The sequence below is a fragment of the Pithys albifrons genome, chromosome 5 (genome assembly GCF_047495875.1).
Source record: "Pithys albifrons albifrons isolate INPA30051 chromosome 5, PitAlb_v1, whole genome shotgun sequence".
Lineage (NCBI taxonomy): Eukaryota > Metazoa > Chordata > Aves > Passeriformes > Thamnophilidae > Pithys > Pithys albifrons.
Window position 1 is genome coordinate 49457944 of NC_092462.1, and position 23841 is coordinate 49481784.

Consider the following 23841-nt stretch of genomic DNA (forward strand, 5'->3'; position numbering starts at 1 on the left):
CAGGGTCCTGCAGTTGTTCTGGGGTGAATTTCCAGATCATTTGAGGAGAGAAGGTCTCCAAATACTGGCCCATATCTTCCCACTTCCCGTGCCACTCAACATCATCCGCTCCCAGGGCAGGCCTCCAGCAAGTCTCCTTAGAAGGCCCAGTTCTGACCCTAAACATGGTGTATACAGTACAGAGGAGACAAAGCAACACTAACAGCACTAACAGTAAGTTTATGCTGTCCCTAATATCAAAAGGAAGCTCAATATTTTCAGTGATTGTTGTATCAGAGGTGAAAAGGTGGAAGTAACCATCTCCGCCTGTTTTCCCCACAGTCTGGGTGCTATTTTTAATGAGACCCCAGAGGTAACAACCCAAACCAGGACAGGCAGACCAGACTGAATATACATTCACAATGAAATTCATTGCTTCTGATGTTATGACAACATAAACATAGTATATTAATAAAGCAATTTTGATCCTTCTCCCTGGTATTAAAGAGAGCATCAAAATAGGCACATGGTTCCCCATGTGTCGAAATATGAACAGGCCCAGATACACCATCCACATGAATACATCAAGCAACATGGTAGTCAGGGAGTTTCTGTATCCAAATACACAAAATGAAATTGTAATTCTGACTTCTCTCTCGTGGCCCCACGTTGGGCGCCAAAAGATGTGCTGGTTTAAAGGCGAACCAGCAGGGGAAATGAACTCACCACGAGAGAGATTATAAGTCAGAGCTAAAATTTAATAATAATATTACAATAACAACACTGACACACAAGGGAAATTGCTTTCAACTCACAAAACCCCAGCAGTATAACCCAGTGTCCTGGGGCACAAACCCAAGGGGGTTTGTTTGCCCTTGTGCTGAGACCCCTGTGGCTCCCCCAAGTCCAGAGCAAAAGGAAAAAAAAAACCTGTTGGTGCAGGCAAGGGCTGTGGTCTGAGCGAGAGCGGTGATCTCCTCCTGTCAAGGTCCTGCTGCTGCTCTGGATCCGATGAGAGGTTCCCGAGGTCTTCTTACCCACCACTTATGTACCCTCAGGGAGCTCTCAGTCCCTCCCCCTGGGCGGGGACTCACACAATGGGTGATTCACTCTGGGAGCCAGGGGGTGTTGAACTGTTGATGGCCCATTAGCAGCTCTGACCCCCCTCAGGCTGGGTGTGAAGGTGATAATGGCTCCCTGGGCAGCTGCTGCTAATGGCCCATTGACCTTGGGGAATGAATAGAGGGGGTAGAGTACACAGCTTGGATCACCCCCACACAGGGTTAGCTGGTCCCTCCTGCTGAACTAGGACAGAAGTTTACAATGCAACTATCCAACTAAAATTTGGAATACAAATTCTCAAGTCTGTAATCACTTCTTTTTTGCCTCTTTTCTCTTTAGTCAAGGCTGCATGATGGTTTTTTTTCAGTCACAGAGTCATAAGATTTCTGTTTAAAGTTTTTATTAGTTTTCAAATATGCAGTTGATTAGTTAATATGACATTTAAAAAATATAATCCTTGTTTTTTTAACACAGGTAATTTTCAAACTTTAATAAATTTACCTGATATCACAATTTTTAGTCAGATACATAATAAATTTTCATTACTTAAATATATTATCATGCTGTCCTAACTGAACTACGAAAATTACAGTACTGACCCGGTTCTAGTTTCTTTAGAAACCTTTTCAGTAAAACCGTATCTCAGGCATATCACGTGTGTTCTTCTCCCCACCTCCAGGGTTTAATAGCTGTATTAATAAAAACAGTATCATCACAACAGCATCACACCTATGTAAGCCTTTGAAATGCTACAGAAGCCAGTATTTTGTTACTATAGCTTTTAAGCTTGATACCAATTTCTCTCCTTTTGGTATAACCCCCTAGTATACACAGAGTTATTATTGATTTATGTGGGAGAATAAAGGCTGAGGCTGAGGCTGTTACCACTGCAACAGGCTTTAGAATGGGACTAGGAATTTGATTACAGTTCCTTCTATTTATGAACTGTTTGCTGTTCCTACTCTCTGCCTGGGCAACAGTCCAAACACTACATGAGTGACACAGTTAAATCTGAATAGAATAGAGACTCCAAATTGGCCAAGAAAACACTGTGCTTTGATTCTTCACATATTTGTGCTAAATTTTGGATTATTGTTGAACAGTCATACTGAAAAGAGAGAAAAGAGCAACTCCTACTTGCTCCAAAGAGATGCTCCCTGACAACCTCACACAAATGACTTCAATCGCTGAAGAGGACCATTGCTACCTTTTAATAATCACATCTTTGGTTATCAAAGGTATTGAAAGATGCTGATGGCACTAATGTAGCATGCCAGAAGAACTGATCTATGGCACAGATTATGAGAAAATCTGTACAGATATTGCCTGATTTATGGACAGCTAGCAACTTCCTCAGAGTTGAACACAAAGCAAACAAACCTAATGACTGCACTCTGAAATGATTACTAGTAGACGATATCCTGCACAAGAAAGCGGAACCACCAGTCATAGGCAAATTTGCCTGAGACCACAGTGCATGGAGAACCTGAGAGCTGGCTCCTTCAACGCAGTGGTGAAAACTAGGCTTTTTTATGGAAAGTTGAATCTCTCCGTACCCATGCAACCCAAAGGCTGGGCATCAGAGTCTTACTTATTTATTTTATTTTCCCTTATGAGCTATTTATGTACTTCACCTTGCTGGAACTCACTAAAAGAATGTCCCTGAACAACTGAAGAGTTAACATAGCTTTCTTCTTTTCAACTAACCTTCCAATACCACTGTAATGGAGAAAGCAGAGTTTTTTGCAAGCTGACCAAAAGGAGTGGATGGACCTACTGTTTGACCAAGAACGTAACAGGGGAAGAAAAAAAAAAGTACAGCAACGTAGAGATAGGGAAGCCCACTATTTCTGAAATGTGAAAATTTACACAAATAATAAGCAATTCTAAACCTCTTTCATGCCCTTCCCTCCAGTATTCATCATTATACCAACTTCTGTATTTTTAGATATTCTGAAGCAACCAAAGAGTAGTCTGCATAGAGAGAACTTCCCAGAGGAAATGACCTACTAAAAGTATATGCAAGACAACACTGTGACTAACAGATCTAACTCCACCAACAGATCTTGCCCTTCTGTTTGCCTTTGGTTTAATTCAAGAAGGATTTCTACTTTGGTATTGCTACTTACATCACAGAATGGATGATTAATGAAAAAGAAAGTAAAAAAAAGTTTTCCCTCTGCAGTCCAGCATAGAAACAAATTGTAGCACTAGTTTGAAAAATGTGTCAGGTTCAATCAGTAAAAACAAAGCCCCTACATTTTTCTTGCTGTTGTGTAATCAGTTTACAGATTCCTCCTTTTTTTTTTTTTGCTAAAATGCACAAGTCCAGTAGATATTGTTAATTGAATTCTCTTGCGCTTACACTCAGCAGAAGAAAATTTATGTGGCAAATGTGTTTTTGCAGGCATTTTCTTTCATAAAATAATCCTCTTAACCACTTTTTGCCCCCACACTGTTTGAGCAAAAATTAATTCTCAAGTGATTAGGAACTTGAATTACAAGTAGTCAAAAAAACTCCTCCATGATCTGAAAATGTTGGAAGCAAATCATAGTCACCTAATAAAACATGAAAATACAGATGCAGAAATATATCACACAGAGAAATAAATCCTTCTTTGTGACTAATTCTTATGCTGTGAAATTAATTTAGGTAATTCTGCTTTTAAAATTAAATCAGAGGTATCATAAAATATCATCCAGTATTTTAGTAAACCTGTTGGATGTTGTTATAACAGGTCATGCTGAAAATCTCAAATCTTCAGCAAAATAAAACAGTATCACTACATACAATATAACTGCAACTCTACAGCTGATTTAGGATCTGAATCAGGCCATCTAGAATCATAGCCAAAGAACACCTTTCCTTTCTAATACTGATTTAGGGAAGAACACCACTTGTATGACCCTTAACAACTTCACATATGACGTCTTTAATCACTGTCCTGTGCAGTTTCTTATTATGGGCTCACATTTCTCTGCATGACTGATATTTTTGATGAAGTAAATGTTTAAATAACTGTGGCCAGCCATTCTTACCTCTTTTGGATGTGACACTTTTTCTAAATACCTTGTTTTGAAAGATTGTTTTGCTTGGAGAGTGCAAAACACACACAGTTCTCCTGCTAATGACCAACTGCTGCATTCCAACAGATGCAAACAGCTGTTGTGGAAAGCAAGGGATACATTCTGGAGTAGACAAATAGGTTTAGGAGTATTTTTCGCAAGGGATTTTCTACATTGACAATCTGTCAGCAAGAAATGCCCAATGAAGAAGACTCCAGAGGATTCTATAGGAGAACCAATACTACACATTTCAAAACATGAGAAGAAACAATGGATGCCATGGGTACAGGAAAAGTGGTTTATAAAACCTACAGGACAAAATTTGGATTTCTGCTCTACATTACCTTTTCTTTCACTATTTAGTTCACAGTGGGAATCCATTGATTTTTGCTATGGAACACTGCAAAGGGAGACAGAAACTGAGTCACAGTATTTTGATTGCGTAGAAACCGAATCACAGTATTTTGATTACATCTTTAAGATCTTATAAACCTATGTAGAAATAGCAGCAAAGCTAAGTATAAATTTCATAACACTGCTTAATATCACGCTCAGTTGTTTGCACTGCCTGGTTTACAAAATGTTTTGTGGAGCAAGAAAGCTCTAGAGTAGTGTTGGGCATTTATTTCAGTTCCAAAGATAGTAACATCTCTTCACAATCAGGGTGGCACTACAGGGCTGATTTTTATCTTTGGGAAGACTTCTGTGAATTTTGCTTTTGTTCTTTTTAGCAACGAAGAGTAAAGTGATGCTTTAGCTTATTCCATTCCGTTTTCCAATATTAATGCCAAGTCCCTAGCATAACCTAAGCCTTTTGTGGACCTTTATGCAAATGCTAATCACTAAATAAATAAAGGAATTTAGGAAGCATTTTTCAGAAAGGTGTTTTCCCTGCAAACTTCTGCCAAAATCCCCCTGCTCAAGCCCCGAGTTGTGCAGCTACCTGAGAGAAACACCTTTAGCACATCTGCCATGCAGGTGTTTAGTTTGCTCACCTTCATGACAATGAGACACCCAGCAAGCTTTCAGCTTGGCAGTCCCATTATGCATATCTCATCTGTCACAAGATATTGAATCTGGAAAAAAAATTATTTGGTGGTAGCCTACTGCTGCATATTCAATGGAAAGCCCAGTGCTGAGGAAATGACTTGGATTGCTGAGACTAGAAAATGTGTGGGGTTTTATCGTATTGTAACGTATTTTCACTCAGCCTTGCATGAAAATTCATTTGTGGCACAGATGTGGAAAGCAACCTAACAGTTGCCTATCTACTAGAATTCATACTGTGGAAAATATACTGCCTCTCCAGGAATTTGATTGTTTTAGGCCTGCACTAATGCCCAGGCTGCCTAGTCAAAGCCTTTTATCCACATCCTTAACTCAAAGACATTGACTCCAAACTTATTTCAGTCAGAGTACCTAGGAACTTGTTGAGAAATAATTTATGCCAATAAAGCATCTTGAACTTGCTTGTTCCTAGCTCTTTTCACAGAGGAATTTAATATACATCATCTTCTGGGATGAAACAACCAGAAAGTTGAGTAAATGCAGGAAGTCGTACTAAAATAAACAGGGTGCAGGTACATTTAGGTAAGATTGCTTAGATGTAAGAAACAGGCAAGAAAGCAGAATTAATAAAAGATAATTCATAGTATAAAAACAGTAGGGCTGTGCTGTAAGGAACAAAAAGTACAAGGAAATGAGATTTGAGAACAATACACTGAATTGTAATTACTTTCCATCCAACATTGGAAAGATCCTTTGTTCTGGAATGCATATATATGCAGAAGTTGGCTTTTGAAAATACATTGTGTCTGCTTCTCCTCTTTCATCTGAATCTGATTCACTCATTTCAGACTAGTTACTGTCAGTTTATAATAGTGTTGATGAGCACGGGTTCTGATCCAACATCAATGTGTAGTGAAAAGTATGACTCTAAAATGGACCACTTCTATCCTATGATGTGTAATGGCATTACAGGTGAGTTACTAAGTTTTCTCAGTGGCATGTGTGAATATTCACCTAGGAAGCAGCAAGGTAGCCAAGCATCCATTTCCACACTGCCTAAGGCAGATCCTTACAGAAGCTGGTGCTTGTAATGACATATGACCTCTTGTTTAGTAAAGATATACCAGAGAAAAACTGGGGCAAAAAAGGAAAGCACTATGAAATGTAAAACAAAGGAAACAAAATGACTTACCCTTTTGTGAAAAGAGCAGGTATTGGGAAATATGCTACAAAGTCTAAAAATGAATAGATGAGAAATAATGTCCTGGAGGGAACCCCCTGACTGAGACAGGGAAGGACTGCTCGGCAATGTTCTGATTTTAGTTCATTGAGTCTTTCAGACTGGCTTGGAGTAAGCACAGAAAACAGACAATGCAGGGTAGAATTTTCCTTACTCAGTAGATGGGCTAAGTAAGACAACTTCTCTCATTTCACACTGATCCACGTACTTTCCTCTTAAAAAATGTAGCAGGTTTTGTCATGGATCTAAATGTCTTGTCATTCTTAGGTCCTGTTTATCTTTGAGAAGCTATTAACACGAGTTCACCCAGGGTGCTATCTGGGCTAACCAGGGACTTCTTGGCAAGCACATGAAAATGTCCAGTTGTCACACACCAGCCATATTACTTTCTATTGCCTATGACTAACCTTTCTGGTAGAGATATGGCCAAAAAAATGAGTCTGGAAAGCAATTTTATGCACCAAACCACACCTCACATACTTACAGTTTTCAGGCATCTTTAAATTACTTGTCTAACTGGTCTGGTAATGCTTGAATTATGAGACTAAGGACTGTTGGGAGACTGCTCCTTGGTTTGAATTTAAGGAGTAACAGATTATAAAGCAAGAAGAAAAAAAATCTTTGTCAAGATCTTCATACTGCCTAACTTTACCTTCCTAACCTTGAAGAAGTATCAGCATAGACTTTGTACAACAGGATTTATAGAGAGATGAGGATCCCAATGAACCCAAGGATGATGAGAACTCAAGGAAATAAGTCTCCTCTCAAGAATGGCAGGTCTGGGAAGACTTTCATTTATCAGCCACATGTTTTGCATGAAGGCTATTGTTTTTTTGGGCACACTAAAACTTCTAAAAATACTTAAAGGAAACATTCTTTTCCACAGAGGGGAATTTCTGCTTATGTTCACTGCCCTGGTAAGTGTGTGAGACAAAAACCAGAATTTGTGTCAGTCTCTATTGCTTCTTCCTCCCCAAATACAAGCCTTGCAATTTTTTGCAAAAGACAGTACGATCATGGAAGGATATATGTGAAAATCTGCCCACCTTTTTAAAGATCAAAGCTTTCTGCTGTTGCATGTTGTTCTCATATTCCAAAAAAGTGGGAAAATAATGATCTGAAATTTAGTAAGGTTAAATAACCTAGTAATAGAATAGTCATGCATGTTGCTTACCTGTTCCACTAATCACAAACAATGGACATTTAGTGGCACCAAAAAAACTAAATAAAGAGTAAGCTTTGTGTTTTGACGTCTGATCCTTCTGACAATTGAGTATCACTACCATCTTCCCCTGTTAAACCATTCTGCAAACAATATGTTCTTAAACATTAGAGTGAATATGTAAGCTAAATAAATAATGAATAAATGAGGATGTCCCAATTCAGGTTAGAATCATGTGTGTTTTGAATGCTAATGCTGACAGAGTATGCATGATGCTCTGAGGTACTCAGAAACTTCCCTTTATTCTTACATTCACACTACATTCATCTGGAAACCTACTGTACTGAGCAGTCTACTGTGCTGACTCAAGTTAAATTCACAGTTGCCTCCTGATATATCACAATATGTCATTCAGCAATACCACTGAGGAAAATGTAATTACCATGCAGCATCTTGTGCTGTCTTGGGATTTCTCACTAGGTAAGTAAAAAATAAATTTCTGTCAGGACTGCAGAAATACTGTTGCAGAGATGTAGGAACAGACCAGCTGGGTCATAAGCCATGATGCTGTGTTGAAATAACTGGTCACAGGGGATACATTCTTTTTTAGCTGCAGGCTGTATGACTTTTCTTTCTACTTGAGTGTGCAGAAACTTGCTCACAGTCCAAACGATCACTCATACAATGCATTAAATTCTCATTATATCCCTGAAAGGTGGAAATTGTAAAGAGAAGCAACTGAGGGCCAGAGGATTCTCTGCGTTTCCACAGTTACACAGAAGAAACAAACAAATAATCAAAAAATCCACATAAGGACAGAAACAGATGCTTTGGTTCAACTTTGTATCTCTTTTCTTGGACTGTGTTTTCTTCTGTAATGCAACAATACACAACCACTCTAGGAACTGATCTCCTGCTGAAAACAAAAGTGAAATCTAAGACACTGACATCCAAAACATGTTCTGAGCATGACCCAAGCCAATTGAATTGCTGCCTTTTCTTTTGGAATCAGGACCTCCACTCAACAGTTTTGTTCTGCTGCTACAATGACTGTCATGCTTACCAGAAGGAAGAAGCACTAACACCCACACACTTCCCCAGTTTCAGCACAAAATTCAAAGCTCCTATTCTCAGCCTATTTTGATTTCTCTAATTTGAAGTCAAATATACAAATAAAATGAAAGCTGGTTGACTACTCATACCTACAGAGAACAGAGGAGATTCTCACTTGTGACTTTTAAAGCTTATATGCCATTCTGAAAGTGGTTGTAGGTATGAATAATTAAGAAGGAGATGCATAAGTATTTATTCACATTCGTTTTGTTTCCACTCGAGCTGGCTCAGCATAGGATAAGGAGACTGAGATCTCAGATTACTGTCAGGAAGACTGACAGCTCCTTATACCAACAATTAAATTATAGAATCATAGAATAGTTAGGACTGGAAGGGCTAAGATGATCTAGTTCCAACCCCCCTACGATGGGTAAGGGCATCTTTCACTAGACCAGGTGGTTCAGAGCCACATCCACCCTGGCCTTCCAGAGATGAGGCGCCCACTTCTCTGGGCAACCTGTTCCAGTGCCTCACCACCGTCACAGTGAAGAATTTCTTCCTAATATCTAATCTAAACATACCCTCTTTTTGTTTAAAGACATTCTCCCTTGTCCTGTCACTACATGCACTTGTAAAAAGTCTCTTCCACCTTTCTTGTAGGCACTCTTCAGGTACTGGAATGCTGCAATTTGGTTATCCTGGAGTCTTCTCCAGGCTGAACAATCCCAACTCTCTCAGCCTTTTCTTATAGGGGAAGTGCTCCATCCCTCTAATCATAGTGGTGCTGTTTGCAAGCCAAGACTGAAATGAGAGACAATATTTTCCTGTGAGGAAAACAAGCTTCTTTCCCTCCCCCCCCACTGGCTCATTTTCATTCTTTTCCATTTTGCTGTTGAGATCTTCTTAGAGGCATTACCATAAAAACTAAGGATTTTGAAAATATTTTTCTTGATGGCTTATGTGCATTCAGGACAGTTCTGTTCATCTTGAGTTTACAAATGCTATGGGCAGAATTTTTCAAGAAAATGCAGTTACTGCAGGAAAGTATAATCAGCTTGAATAAAGTTCGTTTGATTCATTATTGAGACACCTTCACTTATTTCAGAGGAACTGAACCAAAGAACAATGTGAGTTGAGCACTTCTGTGCTCCACATACTCCAGAGAAACCCTTTGGAGCTGATACTCAGTGGAAGAACAGCTAATTAATGGGTGTCCTGAGTTCCCCAAAAATTCTGGTATCCACCTTTTCTACAAATACGCCTTTTCAGCTTTTTGTTTTGTCTTTAAAGAGATTGAACACTAATGATTAATGACTCAACCATTCAAACACCTGCTAGAGACTGGACTATTGGTGCTAGTGGCTCAATCATAAGTGCTTTGCTAACAATGTGCAACGTGGTCACCCAGATGTTGAGGGCATGTACACCTGCCACCTCAAGCGCAGCAAGTTGGGTGTTGAACAAGATAAAGAGAGGCAAATCCTGTGAAGAGGGGTAGTGTTTCTTTGTCCTTACACAAATGACTCAGCCATAACAAGTACCCTCCAGGGAAGCACCGGGACAGTTCACACATAGTATGAAGATACTCATCTCTGCTGATGGACCATAATGGATTCACTTGTGGAGACTTAACAGGCAGCTGTAACATCTTAAGGTGTCAAAGACTCCTGAAATGTCCCCTGATCCAGTATTATATCATCCAGCATAGAAATCCCTATTCCAGGGGATGTACTGTAGGCTTTCCCACCTGGCCTAAGCCCAGTAAAAGACCACATTTGGACTGGGTTTTCTTCCCTCACCACATGGGACTTTCTATTCCACCCAGGGCTATCACCACCACCTCAATGGATCCTTGCTGTGACCACCACTTTGACCAATGAACATCGAAATTGCAACAACCAAGTCTCACTGCTGGATCCAACTGGTGTCTTGCAGGTCCTTCCAGTCCCCTGGGAAGTCCACAGCCCCACTCCGACTGCCTGTAGCAGCTCTGCAGCCTCACTGCAGTGCCACACAATTGTCTGCCAGCATCAAATCCCAGCTATTTGCCGTATCCTGCCAGCGCTCTCAAACAAATTCCTGCCAGATTTTTGGGCATGGTGAAGGTGAACCATGTGGAAGGGTGGCCATCTTGTCTCTGTCCTGTGGCCATGTGTATTTTCTCCAGGTGGAGGAGGGATTTGATCCAGTGGGTGGAGCTTGTGAAATTTCTCCTCATCCGTTGGTTTAACCCAGTTTTATCAGTATTGTTATCAACATCCTTCTTGGTAAAGAGTAATTTTTTCACTTACATTTGGGCATATTTAGTCTTTCTCTGTATTGGAGAAACCAGGGGTATTGAATCTAAGGGAGGACACTTCCGTCTGAGGTCTCCGCCCCTCCAAATTGTCTCAAACCAAGATGATAGGAATAATCTTTTCCCCTACCAAAATTTCAAATATATTTTTCTTCTATAGAATTTCTATAGAAGAAGACTCAAGAGCACATAGATATAGCTAAATATTAGATAATTGAAGTATTTCAGTCAAAGTGTATTGGTTCCAATTTGGGTTTGGCTTACTGTTGTCCAGCTTCCTGCTCCAGAGTTGTTGAATATGTGTTGTGGTGATCACTTCTGTCTACTGGAAGTCACAGGAAATAATGACTTGCCCTTTGTATGTGCAAAAATTTTGCATACTAATGAGTCTATTAGAGTCATAATATTTTAAGTACAGAGCTCCGTATTTTTTAGTCCCCTTCCATAACACTGTTCTGAATTCTTCATTTCTGTAATCATTTGGATGAGAAAAAACCAGCACATCAACCAAGGAATCCACTTGCTTTTATTCAAGTTCCTTCTAGTCCCACAGTCATCCCTGGGGAAAAAAAAATGAAAGTCCAAAAATGTTGATTGATTTGTAAGAGGTTCTACATAGTTCTACAAAAACTAATCTAACCCACAGTATTCCTACTTTAAATACAGTGAAAAGAATTAGCCATCTGTCATGACAGCAGCTTGACCTGATGGACCCTTCAGAGCAGCAGTGAGATCAGCAGGGTTCCTGCTGTGCCAGCAGTCCTTTCCTGCAGAGTCAGCTCCTGACGCTGTCCCCTGGAACAACAGGTTGCTGTCACCAGCTCCTCTTGCACTTGTTCTCTATGATCTGGAGCACCACTGTTGAAAGATTTCCACATACAAGCTGTGCAAAAGTCATTGAAACCATCAGTTTCCAGAATAAACACATGTAATAAGTCTGTCTGAAGAATATGCCGGAATCATCTGAAGATTAATTTTTTAAAAGTATTTGTTTCCATTAAGATAGGGGCTTAATAGCTACCCTGCTGTGGGAGGAGGGTACAAACAAGCCTAAGCATTATTTCAAGAGAAAAAGTGACTTGTAAAGCAATCTAAAAAAACCCAAAGATATTTTTCTCTTTTGAGAAAGAAAAACAACTTTTAAATCGGACAACTTAATGAGCAGTGTTCCTGGATGGACCTTTGTCCTGTGTTACCTTTTGAGAGAAGAATGCAGTTCAGGAGATGATCTATCTTTTAATTTCTTCTGGCTTCTGCAAATGTGAAATGTGAATGTCTAACATGGAGGACACTCTGACTGCTATGCTACTTTGCCAGTCCTGTACTCACTTTTAATGATGAGCTGAAGAATTAATATTAATACCCTTTAAAAAGCAATTCACAATACATATTTAATGTCTGTTCTGCGATTAACTGGAGTGCTTACAGGTACTAAAGGCTTGAAGGAACTAAAAGAAAATAAATTCAAATCTGTGGTGTTTCATAGTGGGCAGTATAATACTGTACACATGTGACACTATAAAATGTCCAGACCGCAAGGGTGACAGTTGCAGTATCACATTACTCATGAGAATACTCTTGACTCATGTTACTTGTGTCTCCTCTTGCCTATTCCTCTACTATAAGAGAGAGTAGTATTACTTATAAAGCATCCTTGTTCCAGTGAGAAGCTGAGGACATCAAACCCAGAGGACACTGGTCGGATATGGATCACATTTCCCTGTTTTGTCTCTGGCAGTGATACTTCCCTAGTGTTATCTAAATGGAAGAACAGTGTAAACTGTATTTAGGACTATAGGGTTCTGGGAAGGGAACAGTAAAAGTTATGGTAAGTTTTCAGCATTGGAGGGATGGAAAGGCCATTGGATGAGACAATCCAGAAGGAGTAGGAATTTTTATCTTCCTATTTGAAATCGGTTCACTGAATTAATCAAATGTAAAAATGTCCTCAGAGATCAACTTTCTCTGATAGACCAGACCATGCCACATTGGTAAGAGCTAGGATGATTGCTGTGAGTTGGTTGGTTACTACTTTATGTTCTGTCTTTATATTTTTCTGATATATGCTAGTCCTTCTTATCATCTGCTTTGTACTTACTCTGAGTTTCTACTTGGAATAATTAAAAAGGAAGTTTGAATTACCTGGAATGTAAATAATCGTTAATATATCAGAAATTCACATCCTCAGTGTGCTTCTGGAAAATATACAAGTTCCTCTTGACAGTGGGAACTGAAAAGACCTATGTTCAGAATTCATTTCCAATGGACACCACAATGACAGTGTACTTGCTTTGTATTAGTTTAGAAATTCATGGAGCATTGAACAAGCTTTAAAGTCTGTCATTGCAGATTTGATTCCCAGCATGTTACTGATGTTTTGCAGCTTACTTTCCCCCCCTAGTTGGTTCTGGTGAAGTAGTTAAAATAAACACAGAATTTACAGGTGGTTATTAATACTATGTTTTGTTTCCTCCATAGGACACCACTAACAAAGCTGCACTGCCTGTGAAATGCACTAATACGTATGACGCCCCTGAACCTCATCGATTTCACTCCTTGACCAGTGCATTGTTCTGATCAGTTTATAAAAATAAAGGGTCAAGAAAGGATAAAACATAATGGAAGAACACAGGGTTGGAGGGTATTATTCTAGGCTTGGTTATTCTCATGCTGTATAGAGTAACACCACAGAAAATTATAAAGCAACAAAGGTTTAAAACTGGTGTAAACCAGAGAGTTGGGTTGTTCCTGCAAGCTGCTAAGTAAACTGCTGAGCTGATAAAGCTAACATGTACTTCATCTTAGTGGCATGAAAAATATTATCTATGAGCATACTCATTGAAACAATGTGACTAGGAGTACCTAGTCCATTTGGATGGGACCAGAGTCCTCGGTGAATTGCAAGAATTAGAACTTCAAGAAGCTCCTGAGATACACAGGCATGAACATACCCATCTGCAGCTGACTTTTACTCATGTTACTTCAGTCACACTTAAGAGGCTCTCCAGGAAAATTAACTGTACTGCTTCTTATATATGATAAAGATTCTGCACAATAGTTAGACACTTGTTAAAGGTTCAAACACAGGAAGGTGGTGTTGGGAGAAGCCCTCTCAGAGAATTTTTCTCACCATATCAACACAAAAGGTTTAGGCTTGGAGTCCCAGGAGTGAGGACAAAAGATAGCTGATGTCTTTCAGATTCACGCTTAATGGTGGGTGGAGGTGAGAAAACAGAACCCCAGCACCTGGGGGTGGGAAGAAGTTTTTCTTTCTTTATTCCCTGTCTGCTGGTTTGACTTTTGGGGGATTTTTCCTTGGACAGCTGCAGAAAAAAGAGCCATGGCTTGCTGGTGAGCTCTCTTTTTCTGGCTCCGCTCTTTGCTTTTCTGCCTCCATCTCTGGGCACCCTGAGCTTCAGAGAGAGACAGAGAAGAGGGAGACACAGCTGCTTCAGGACACTGCAGACCTTTTTTTTTCCTCTTCCTGGGGATCGATTTGGACTGCAAGGAGATTCGTGGGAACCATCACCATTTCCTCCACTCCCAGCTTTATTCCTTCATCATTTGGGACAAAGGACAGAGAGAGAGACGGAGAGAGAGAGAGTTCATTGAGTGTTCCACTCTCATCTCTGCCTCTTTGGGAAAAAGACTGAGAATTCATCTTATAGCCAGCCAAGGTGGGACACTGACACTGTCCATAAATATAACTGCTCCAAGAGGAATCTACCGTTTTGGGGGTTGTTTTCTTTGGTTTTTTTTTTACCTTTGGTGCTGGGGAAGTAGTTTGCTCTGGTCTGTTTACAGTTATATCTATATCCACATATATATGTATATATACAGTAGTTAAGAACAGTTGTCCTTCTTATACCCATTTTCTAATTAAAGTTTCTTTTCTTGAATTTAATAAAGAGTGATGTGATTACTGTAGAGGAATCCTCACCTCTGCTTTTTGGTAAACATTTTGTTTTTTTCCCTCAAACTAAGACAGCACTTTATCTGTTTCAACTTTGCTATCTCTTCAGTTCTTTCTATAGGCAATTAAAAAAAACCATGATTGAAATCCTTCCTTCTCAGTCAAATGCATTGATGAATTTTAGTGGAGAACATTTATTCCTACCTTTAAAGTTTGGCAGTCTGAAATTATTAATCTTTGCTTTGAAACTACACACACTATTTTGAGTATTTAAAACCATACAAATCTTGTTATAAGGTGTGATAAAGCAGCTTTCTACAAACTGCCTTTCAGTTTTTTAAACTACCTTTCCTTGGTTCATGACATAAACCAAACCATTAAGACTTTGCCACAGAACAGGATGAAGTAAATATCAATGTGACACTGCTTTGGCCAAAACCAAACTTTTAATTTTGAAAGGTTATTGTAAAGGTTGATAGGCAAGAAATCTAATCTACATTCTCCAGACCGTGTAAATCTTAATACAGAGCTACTGCTTAAAGTAAGAATCAAACATACTGCATTTTCTGGTGTTACTCTGATAGATTATTCAGTGACTTCTACTACCAATTTCCTTGTGAACATATTTGCATTAGTTAGCCTTTGGGGTGGAAATAATTTAATTTTAATATGTTTTTTGGAGCACTGCCAGAGTTACAGGCTTTTTTTCTTTTTTTTTGTCATGAGAGGAAAAGGGACTTCTACAAGCATGAGAATGTGTGCCTTGAGATCCTGAGTTCTCTTTTTAGTACTAAAAAAGGAGCCTCGAAGAGCATTAAAGTCTAAAATCTTTCTGGTAGCCATCTTGGACTTTTTCATCACCTGCTAGAAGCCCTTACTGTCATTTTTTCAGTTGTTACCGATACTTTGAAATACAGCACACTTGAGACGAATGGGAAATGAGACAACCCAGAGAACTCTTCCAAGCAGCTGCTGTTTGGAAGACGGAGATCAACAAAACACATCAGCTGGGGATACTTCTGAATGAAAGCAATTTTTGGGTTTAACAGTTTCAGCTGTTGTCACAGGGTACTTGGCATCCTGTGAACTGGAACAAGTCTTTCTGATAATAGCTTTGGAGCTTGTTGCGGTTCCTCCACTGAGGCTGGTATTCTTTCCTACCTCAGAGTCAACTGGAGGTGTAAATGTTCCGTTTCTTGGTTGCACAACTTCAGCTCCAGGTCTGTACTGAACTGCAGTTGGCAGATAATTTATTAATACAGCCTAGAGGAGTTAAGAAACTTTTCAGGCAATAAAGTACGAAGTAAAGCTGGTAAAAAAATAACAACAAAAAAGAATCCCTAAGTTTTGCAGATGCTTGAAATGTATCCTTTACATTTCCTTATGAAGAAAAATGCTTAGTTTGGAAGATTCTCTCCAAAATCAGAAGTAAAAGGGCAATGTAATTGTGGGAAATGTAACCAGAAGATTTTAATAAAGTCCCTGTCTTGCATACAAATAAGAAACATCCTTCATGTTCCTGGTAGAACTGAAAATTTAATTTTTAGGGATTTATTTTTCTTCTTTTAGAAAGCAGTTAATTTTGGGGAATGGGTCTTTCGCATTAATCATCAAATGTTCCAATATTAAGGAGTCATCTGGGACCCTGAATGTTTCAAAGGGTTTGTGCCACTGAACTGTGGCATTGTGCATGCTACCAGATCACAAGCTCGACATTTCCAGAAGTCACAGCCCAGCCATGATTTTTGACATGGGTGCACAAAATAGGCAGTGCTGGGGAAAACCTTGCATTTTCTCATCCATCCAACTAAAAGGCCTATCTCATTGCAGGTAACTAAATTAGCGAAATCGTAGACACCCCAACCTGGGTGCTAAAACTTCCCCTAAATACGGAGAGGGAGTCACCCCTCTAATTCCATAGGTACCAATGTGATACAACTGATTAACTGTAGACTTCAGAAACCAGACCCAGCTAGAGAAGTGTTTTGGGGCATGATTAAGAAAATGTGTGGTCCTTTCCTTTGCAAATGGTCACTTGCTCACTCCAGTGGAAGGGATTTTTGACAATTCATCACAGTAATACCATCCTATTTGAAACATAAAGTTGTTCTGTTTCTTCCGTTTGTTTACTCCAGGCTCATAAAAAACAAGAATGTAAGAAGCAGCTTATTAAAAACATGACTAAAAAATCAACTGACTCTAGTAATTTTCTGTCCTTTGTTATCATGTGCTATTTTGTTGAATTCCTGGTATATTTTTGGAACAAATGGGAAGTGTGACCACTTTATTTCCTGCCTTCAGAAATGTAAACTCTGCAAAATTTTATTATCTAGCTGGACTATGGGTGTGTCAGGACGCTCTGTGGTGTCAGGTGTTAAATCTGGGCTAGAGATGAAGCACACAGATCAGAACTGAACTTATCAGCTCTTGAGAAAAGCTGAAAAGTGGGGATAAGCTACTGCACTGGTTAGAAAGAGAAACAATTGAGGGAGTCAGGAGAGTTGCCCTTGTGGTGAACTGTGACTTTAACACTAGATAAAATAATTACATCTTTCCAAATGGGCATTTATACCTAGTTTTTTTAAACCTTGAAATCAGGGAAGTATTATGTCTGTCAGGCTAAGAAGTAAATTTGGAATACAGCTTGTATCAACCCTGAAGCTGGTCTCAATTTAACTTTTAAAAAATTAAAATATACCCACTTTCTGGATCATATGTAACAACATTTACATTATTGTTTTATGCTTTTTGCCTATTTGTCAATTTTGTTGAAGAGCCTCTTATTCTTGTCAAATGAAAAATGACCGAACAAAACTTCCAGTAACAGTGACTCAGTCATTTAACCTCAGGCTGCCAATTTCTACATTCATTCTACGTTTCACTCTTTAATATAATTACTCTTGTTTGGAATAGGCAGTGACGAAATGATCTGACCTTTAGGTATTATTACTTAATTAGTTCTTCCATATTTGCAGAAAAAAAATAAAATCAGATGCTGAACATTCTTTTTAAATATTCATTTTAAAGTGCTTTTGAATGTCCTTCATGTTCTTTAGGACAGATCTATATAATGGAAAAGTATTCTTTTGCATTACAGCTAAGCAAATTTTCATTGGTACTCTACTGAGCTTTAAGTCTTTTTTTAAAAAAATCAGTTTAATTTGTATGAACATCTTCATGTAAATATATTCAGGCCAAGTACTATTTATTATCATTGTGCCTACCTCGATCACTTGTGTTGTCACACTGGCTGAGGAGTTTTTGACTTTTTAGTTCTGTATGAACCAGACTTAAGATTACAGAAATGGGACTTGGCTGCTCTGATGCAAAGAAGTATGAGATGGGGTTCATAATGTCAATTTGGTCCCCTACTGTAGAGTTTGGTTCCTACATTAAGATTCACAACAGCCACCATGCTAAGTCTCAGATACTTAATCAAGACAGGGAGAAAAACCAAGATGCAAACCTCTGGTTATGCCTGTAAACACAGCCTGAGTCTTTCTCAATCTGCAGGAAGCGTCTTAAGATAAACCTGCATCCATACATGAAAGTCCTTCTACCATTCCTGTAACTGGGTTCTAATGCATGAGCACTGGCCTGACAGGATTAATGGGCAAACTTTCAGTGTCTCAGTTATCCAGCTCAAGTGTTGAACCCTGGAGGATTCCATGACCTTGCTGAAGATTTACACGCAAATTTGAAAATGTGTTTATATATATATATATTTATATATATACACACACACACACACACACACACATATATATACATATACATATATATATATACACACACACATATATACATATACATATACATACATATATATATATATATATATATGTATGTATGTTTTCTAATGATAGGGGACATTCTGCCTCTGGAGTGTTTTAACCAATTATAAACATAAGAGCCTTGAGTACAGTGTAGAGAAGCTAGAGAATTGTGTATTCTTTCCACATGTGTTCTTTCTGCTGGGACACGAACCATTCAGTCTGAGATCACAAAAACTGCATCATCAGTGTAAAATCAGCATGGTAGGTCAGGAACAGTCTTCCCAATATAAAATAAAGGCCCTTGTCTATAAAAGGTCCTATATCATATGCAGTGTTTTTTTTAAATATTAAAATTTGTACAGCTATCTTTTGCCTTATTATAAAGATCTGACCATTTTTTCTTCAGTAAAAAATACATTTTAGAGACAATTATGTTATGTACCACATGTGATTTATTTTTTAGAGTCCAGCTACTTCTAGACTGTTTCCTAGTAGATACAGCAATATTTTAGTTGTTTGCATACCCTGAATCTTGGCAGTAGTTACCACCAATCATGCTATCCATGTTTATTCTTGATTACAAGCAGCACCTTCTGTTAGCCAGGTAAAGGTATCAGAGTAAACCAGACATCACAGCAGCTTAATAGATTAAGTCATTTTGCGGTTCTTAATTAACTCTTTATATTCATGTAAATGTCTAATAAACTTCCAAAGGAATTCTGTCATAGATGAAATTTAGCTGAACAGGGTCACCTTGCACGTATGGAAGGGAATGCTTGCAGTTACTGTAGCAAGGATGTGAAAATCTGATGGAAAAACTAAAACTTTTCGTATGTTAGGGAGAAAGTACAATTAGAACTGGAAAAAGGTCACTAGGACTTTTACATTCTACTTCTGCTTGTTCATTGTTTGACAAGCTCTTTAGCTTATTACCTGCAAAAATCAACATAAGACAACATATCTGATGTCAAATGCGAGAGTCACAAGAACAAATACTTCAATTAATCCTTCTGCAAAAGTTGCTATGGCAGCTCACCATGGTATTATTGAACTACCAAGCAGCTATAAAAGGACCAAGTACTCAGGTGAAAATAACAGAACAGTTGACTTCAAGACTGTACAAGTCTCGATTCATCAACTGAGAAAAGTATTTCACAATAGTTTAGTATATTAGAACAAGCCACTACAACCAGACAACCAGACAAGCTGCTTGGACAGTTATTACTACTAATATTCAAAGAACTCAAAATAATTCTGTTGTCTATGTTTCAACTTTTTACCTAAGGACTAGATTTACTTGGACATACAAATTAGTCAGTCTGTTGACTTTGCAGACAGCCTACAGTCATGACAGAATCTGTTAGCACACTAAAGGAGAACACCTCCTTCATTGCCTACGTATATACACACACAGAGATTTATATATATATATATATATATATATATATATATATAAATCTTTACTTCTACTTAAGCATTGAGATAGGAATAAAAAATTTAACCCTGTGGTACCATGACTTGGAATAGACATCTCTGTCATTCTGGATGTAAGGTTTAATTCTTCCTGAGGAAAACCATGGGATGAGACAATTCCCTCCAACACTGCTAGGGTGAGACTGACTGAACTCTGGTGGAATCCAATGAGACTCTCTTGCCAGGAGGAGCTCACATGATGAGGATGTTGCCTTCCCTGCTTCTGTTACTGGTTTCCTTCAGTAACAAAACTGCCCTATAGCCCGAAGACGCCATAAAGTAGGATCTTCTGAAAAACTTCTGGCTCTGAAGCCACAGAACAATAGTTCTTAAACAAATTAAAACTAAAAAAAAAAATCTGTAAGACAACAGTTTAAAAGAAAAGCTGAACAATTCATATGTGACTACAACATTAAGAATCTCAAGGCTGTTGTTTCTCAGAGAAAAAGGTACTAGAATAAAGTATTACTTTACTAGGTAGAAAAAGTTTTCTTAAGCCAAGATTTTGATTCCCTGGGTTTTGCAATTATGGATGAAATTACTGTTCATTGTCCAAAAACAGACAGTCAGTCTCTTCCAACACAATAAGGACCTTACAACAAAGAACTCTCCAGACACAGGTATGTCCAGATAGCACTTGTGATACAGGCAAGCCCTTTCAGACTGATTCAGAATTGAGGCTATTTTTTCAATATATTGCCTTAAATAATGGGCTATTGGCTATAACAGGGAATAGCTGATTCTTTCTGACATAAGACATGGCATTTTATGAAAACATTTTCTTACTTTTTGACCAGTTTTAGTCAAGCTGGCCCCTCAGCATACACAGATTAGTCAAAGAATCCATCTAGCATGTAACTTCTCAAAAATCCGAATGTTCAAATTACAGTTTCCCAGGAGCTGTGCAAGTGTTAGAATAGAAAAGAAAGCTTTGATGGATCCAGCATGCAACTAAGAAATGCTGTATGCTGGTGCAATGCAATTATGCCCTGTGAGAATGCCATTGAAAACTGTTACATCCAGATTAATAGTATTTCAGGTGTTGAGACTTTACAAGCAAAGTTTGGACCTCTCAGTACAGGTATTTTGCTTTGCTTTTCCCAGGTTGCACTGCTTTGTAGAAGCAGCAATCCCATAACAGAGTGGTAGAAATAGTTTGGAGTATATTTGTTCTTTAACTGTTTTGGTAAGGTCTATGCCCCAGTTTCTCTGCCTCATCTGTTTGGTCTGTATCACGTTTCTCCCTGAAAGTACAATACAGCAACAAGAACTCCAGGAGCTGAAACTTGCAAAATGCTCTATTTCTGTGGCGTTAGCAGTCTGCAGAACCTGGTATGCTACATGCTACTGACAAATCTCCTTTCCTCCCCATTCTACCATGCATACTCATATGCAAATATAAGTTACACATCAACATAAGCTGTGTATAAATAACAAACAACAGAAAAAACTAAATATGAAAACAAAAACAATCTCTAAAAGGAGTGTTTCAATGACAGCAATTAATTAATATACCAATGAAAAAATTTCCACTCTTGAATAAATTACTTAGGATGGGTAAATATCACCCAGTAAAATAAAGTGCTACTCAGGATGGAAATATAATGTTTATAGTTTCTTTTAACTATGTAGGTATTCCTCTTTGTACAGAAAGCATCTGAGATATTCATATGAGATCAAACGTAAGAGAGTGAGAGTAAAATGCCCATGGGCACAGACTAATTCAACATGATTTCGTATAATGTTCAACCTTAAAACTGATTTTTCATTTTCTTCTGGGAAAGGGCTGTCAAACGAGGCAGGCACTAAACAGACATATTTTTGCTCTTTAAGCCTGCATGTCTATTAGTATTCCTTCCTGAAGCAGAACGGAAATCAAATGCTGTATGTTTCACACCTGTAGCTACAAGACTTATCTGATTTTGATAGCTGGCAACATGGTTCTGTACTTATTCTGCAAAGTCGTTATTCTTTCCTTTCTACAAGAAAGTGTTTCCTAGAAGCTCTTTTTATTTTCTCTTTGCATCTTTTACTCAAGGCCACTAGCTTGCAAAGTGAAGTGTCTAACTCTTTAAATAATTTAACAAGAAAACACACACATCTGGCCATCTGGTGCTACATCTCCAGAAACTCCAACATTACTGAGGACAGCTCTTGACTATGCAAAGGTCAAACCAGGGCAGAACGGGACGCAGAACCTCAGTCCTGCAGCAGGTATTTTGATCAAGGCAGGGAGTTCTTCTGAAGTACCACCGCAGGCATGCCAACATTATCTCAAAAATGCAAAATAGTTTTTCCTAGCAACCGCGACGTGGTTAGTTTGTAGCATTCGCAGTGGCTGGGCAGGCACATCCCGCGGCACTCCCGGCGGGCAGCACCGTGGGCCCCGGGGCTGCGGCTGCCCCCACCCCGGCGGGACGGCGCTCCGGCTGCACCGCCCAGGCCCGCGGGTCACTCACCATGTTGACTTCCGAGACCACGTCGATGCTGCCGATGTCTATCCGCATGCCCACATCCACGGGCGGACCTGCGGGGGAGCGGGAGGCGGCGTTAGCGGACCCGCGGGGGGCCGGGGCGCGGGTCGGGGGAGCGCGGGCGCCTCACCTCCGAAGTCGGGGCGCAGACGGATGTCGTAGCCCTGGAGCAGCCTGTCCACCGTCTCCTTCACGTAGGACATGTTGCTGGGCCCGTCGACGCTGCGGGAAAGACCACAGGATGGGTCAGGGAGGCTGCCGGGGCGTCCCGCGCCCGCCTCCCTCCCTCCCTCCCTGCACGTCCCGGCGGCGCTCACCTGCGCGCCGCGCACATCACGGCCAGCGCCAGCGGCAGCAGCAGCGGCCGCGGCCCGGCCCGCCCGACCCCCACCGCCATCCCCATTCACGCGGCCGCACGGAGGGAGAACTGCGCCGGGAACTTGGTGCGGAGCGGCGAGAGCAACAATTCCCGACTGCGGGGCGCATGCGCGGAGTGCCGGGGTACCTGGGCACCGCTCTGCCCCCCTTAGCATCCCTCTGCTGCCTCTTTGCCCCCCTCTATCACTCCTCTGCCCCCCTTAACCTCCCTCAGCCGCCCCCTGTCCCTCTCAGCCGCTCCGCACCCTGCCGCGCCGGCCCCGCCGCCACAGGTGCCGCGGGAGCGCTGAGGACGGCAGACCCCGCGGCGGGCGGGGCGCGGCGGGACCGAGAGCTCCAGGGCTCTCGTGAGCGATAGGCAGCCGTGAGCGAGGGGCAGCCATCGTCGGGAGCGATGGGCAGCCGTGAGCGAGGGGCAGCCGCCGCCAGGCGCGCTCCCCTGCCCACTGGACCGCGGGCTGCCCGTCAGGAGACAGGGAATAATCGTCGAGGGCACTTCTTTGTGAAAACGCACAGCGAGGGGGTGTTAGGCATAACGTGAATGGGTGATGGGAAACTCGAAAGAAATGGCACGTTTGGGCGCGGGCGGCGATCTGTTCTGCCCAGCTGCGGAGCCTGGAGGTCGCGCCAGCCCCTCGGCTGCCCTGCAGCGCTGCCCGCGCTGCCCCGAGCAGGAGCTCCCCGCAGACGATCGGCTGCGGTTTTTCAACCAAAGTACTTGATCTTGCGTTTAGAGCAAGGTTTTTGTTTCTCTTAATTTATTTATTTTTTAGACTCTTGTCACCTGATGTAACCTGACCTCTCGTGAGCGATATTACACTGACTGATAGCAGCCCTGTGAACAGTTTATGGCTTTGCCGGTGCCGCGCTGTTTCACTGCACTGTAGCTCAGCAGAAATAACACTCATCCCTTTAGAATTCAACCCACCTCATCCGTCCGCTGTACATACTGCGTGCCGTG

At 40.4% G+C, this 23841-nt stretch overlaps 1 protein-coding gene across 2 annotated transcripts in view; it reads right to left on the reverse strand.

Annotated features, from left to right (window-relative positions):
* The window catches only part of GABRB1 (gamma-aminobutyric acid type A receptor subunit beta1), a 132205-nt gene extending 109272 nt beyond the window's left edge, over nucleotides 1-22933 (reverse strand). For both annotated transcript variants that reach the window (XR_011697926.1, XM_071556546.1), the window contains exons 1-3: nucleotides 22820-22933; nucleotides 22633-22724; nucleotides 22488-22555 (exon numbers count right to left, since the gene is read on the reverse strand). Coding sequence is in view for 1 of the 2 variants with exons in the window: in XM_071556546.1 (XP_071412647.1) it covers nucleotides 22488-22555; nucleotides 22633-22724; nucleotides 22820-22905 (246 nt within the window). In the remaining variant the exon portion in view is untranslated. The remainder of the gene's footprint in view (nucleotides 1-22487; nucleotides 22556-22632; nucleotides 22725-22819) is intronic.
* Nucleotides 22934-23841: the final 908 nt, after the last annotated feature.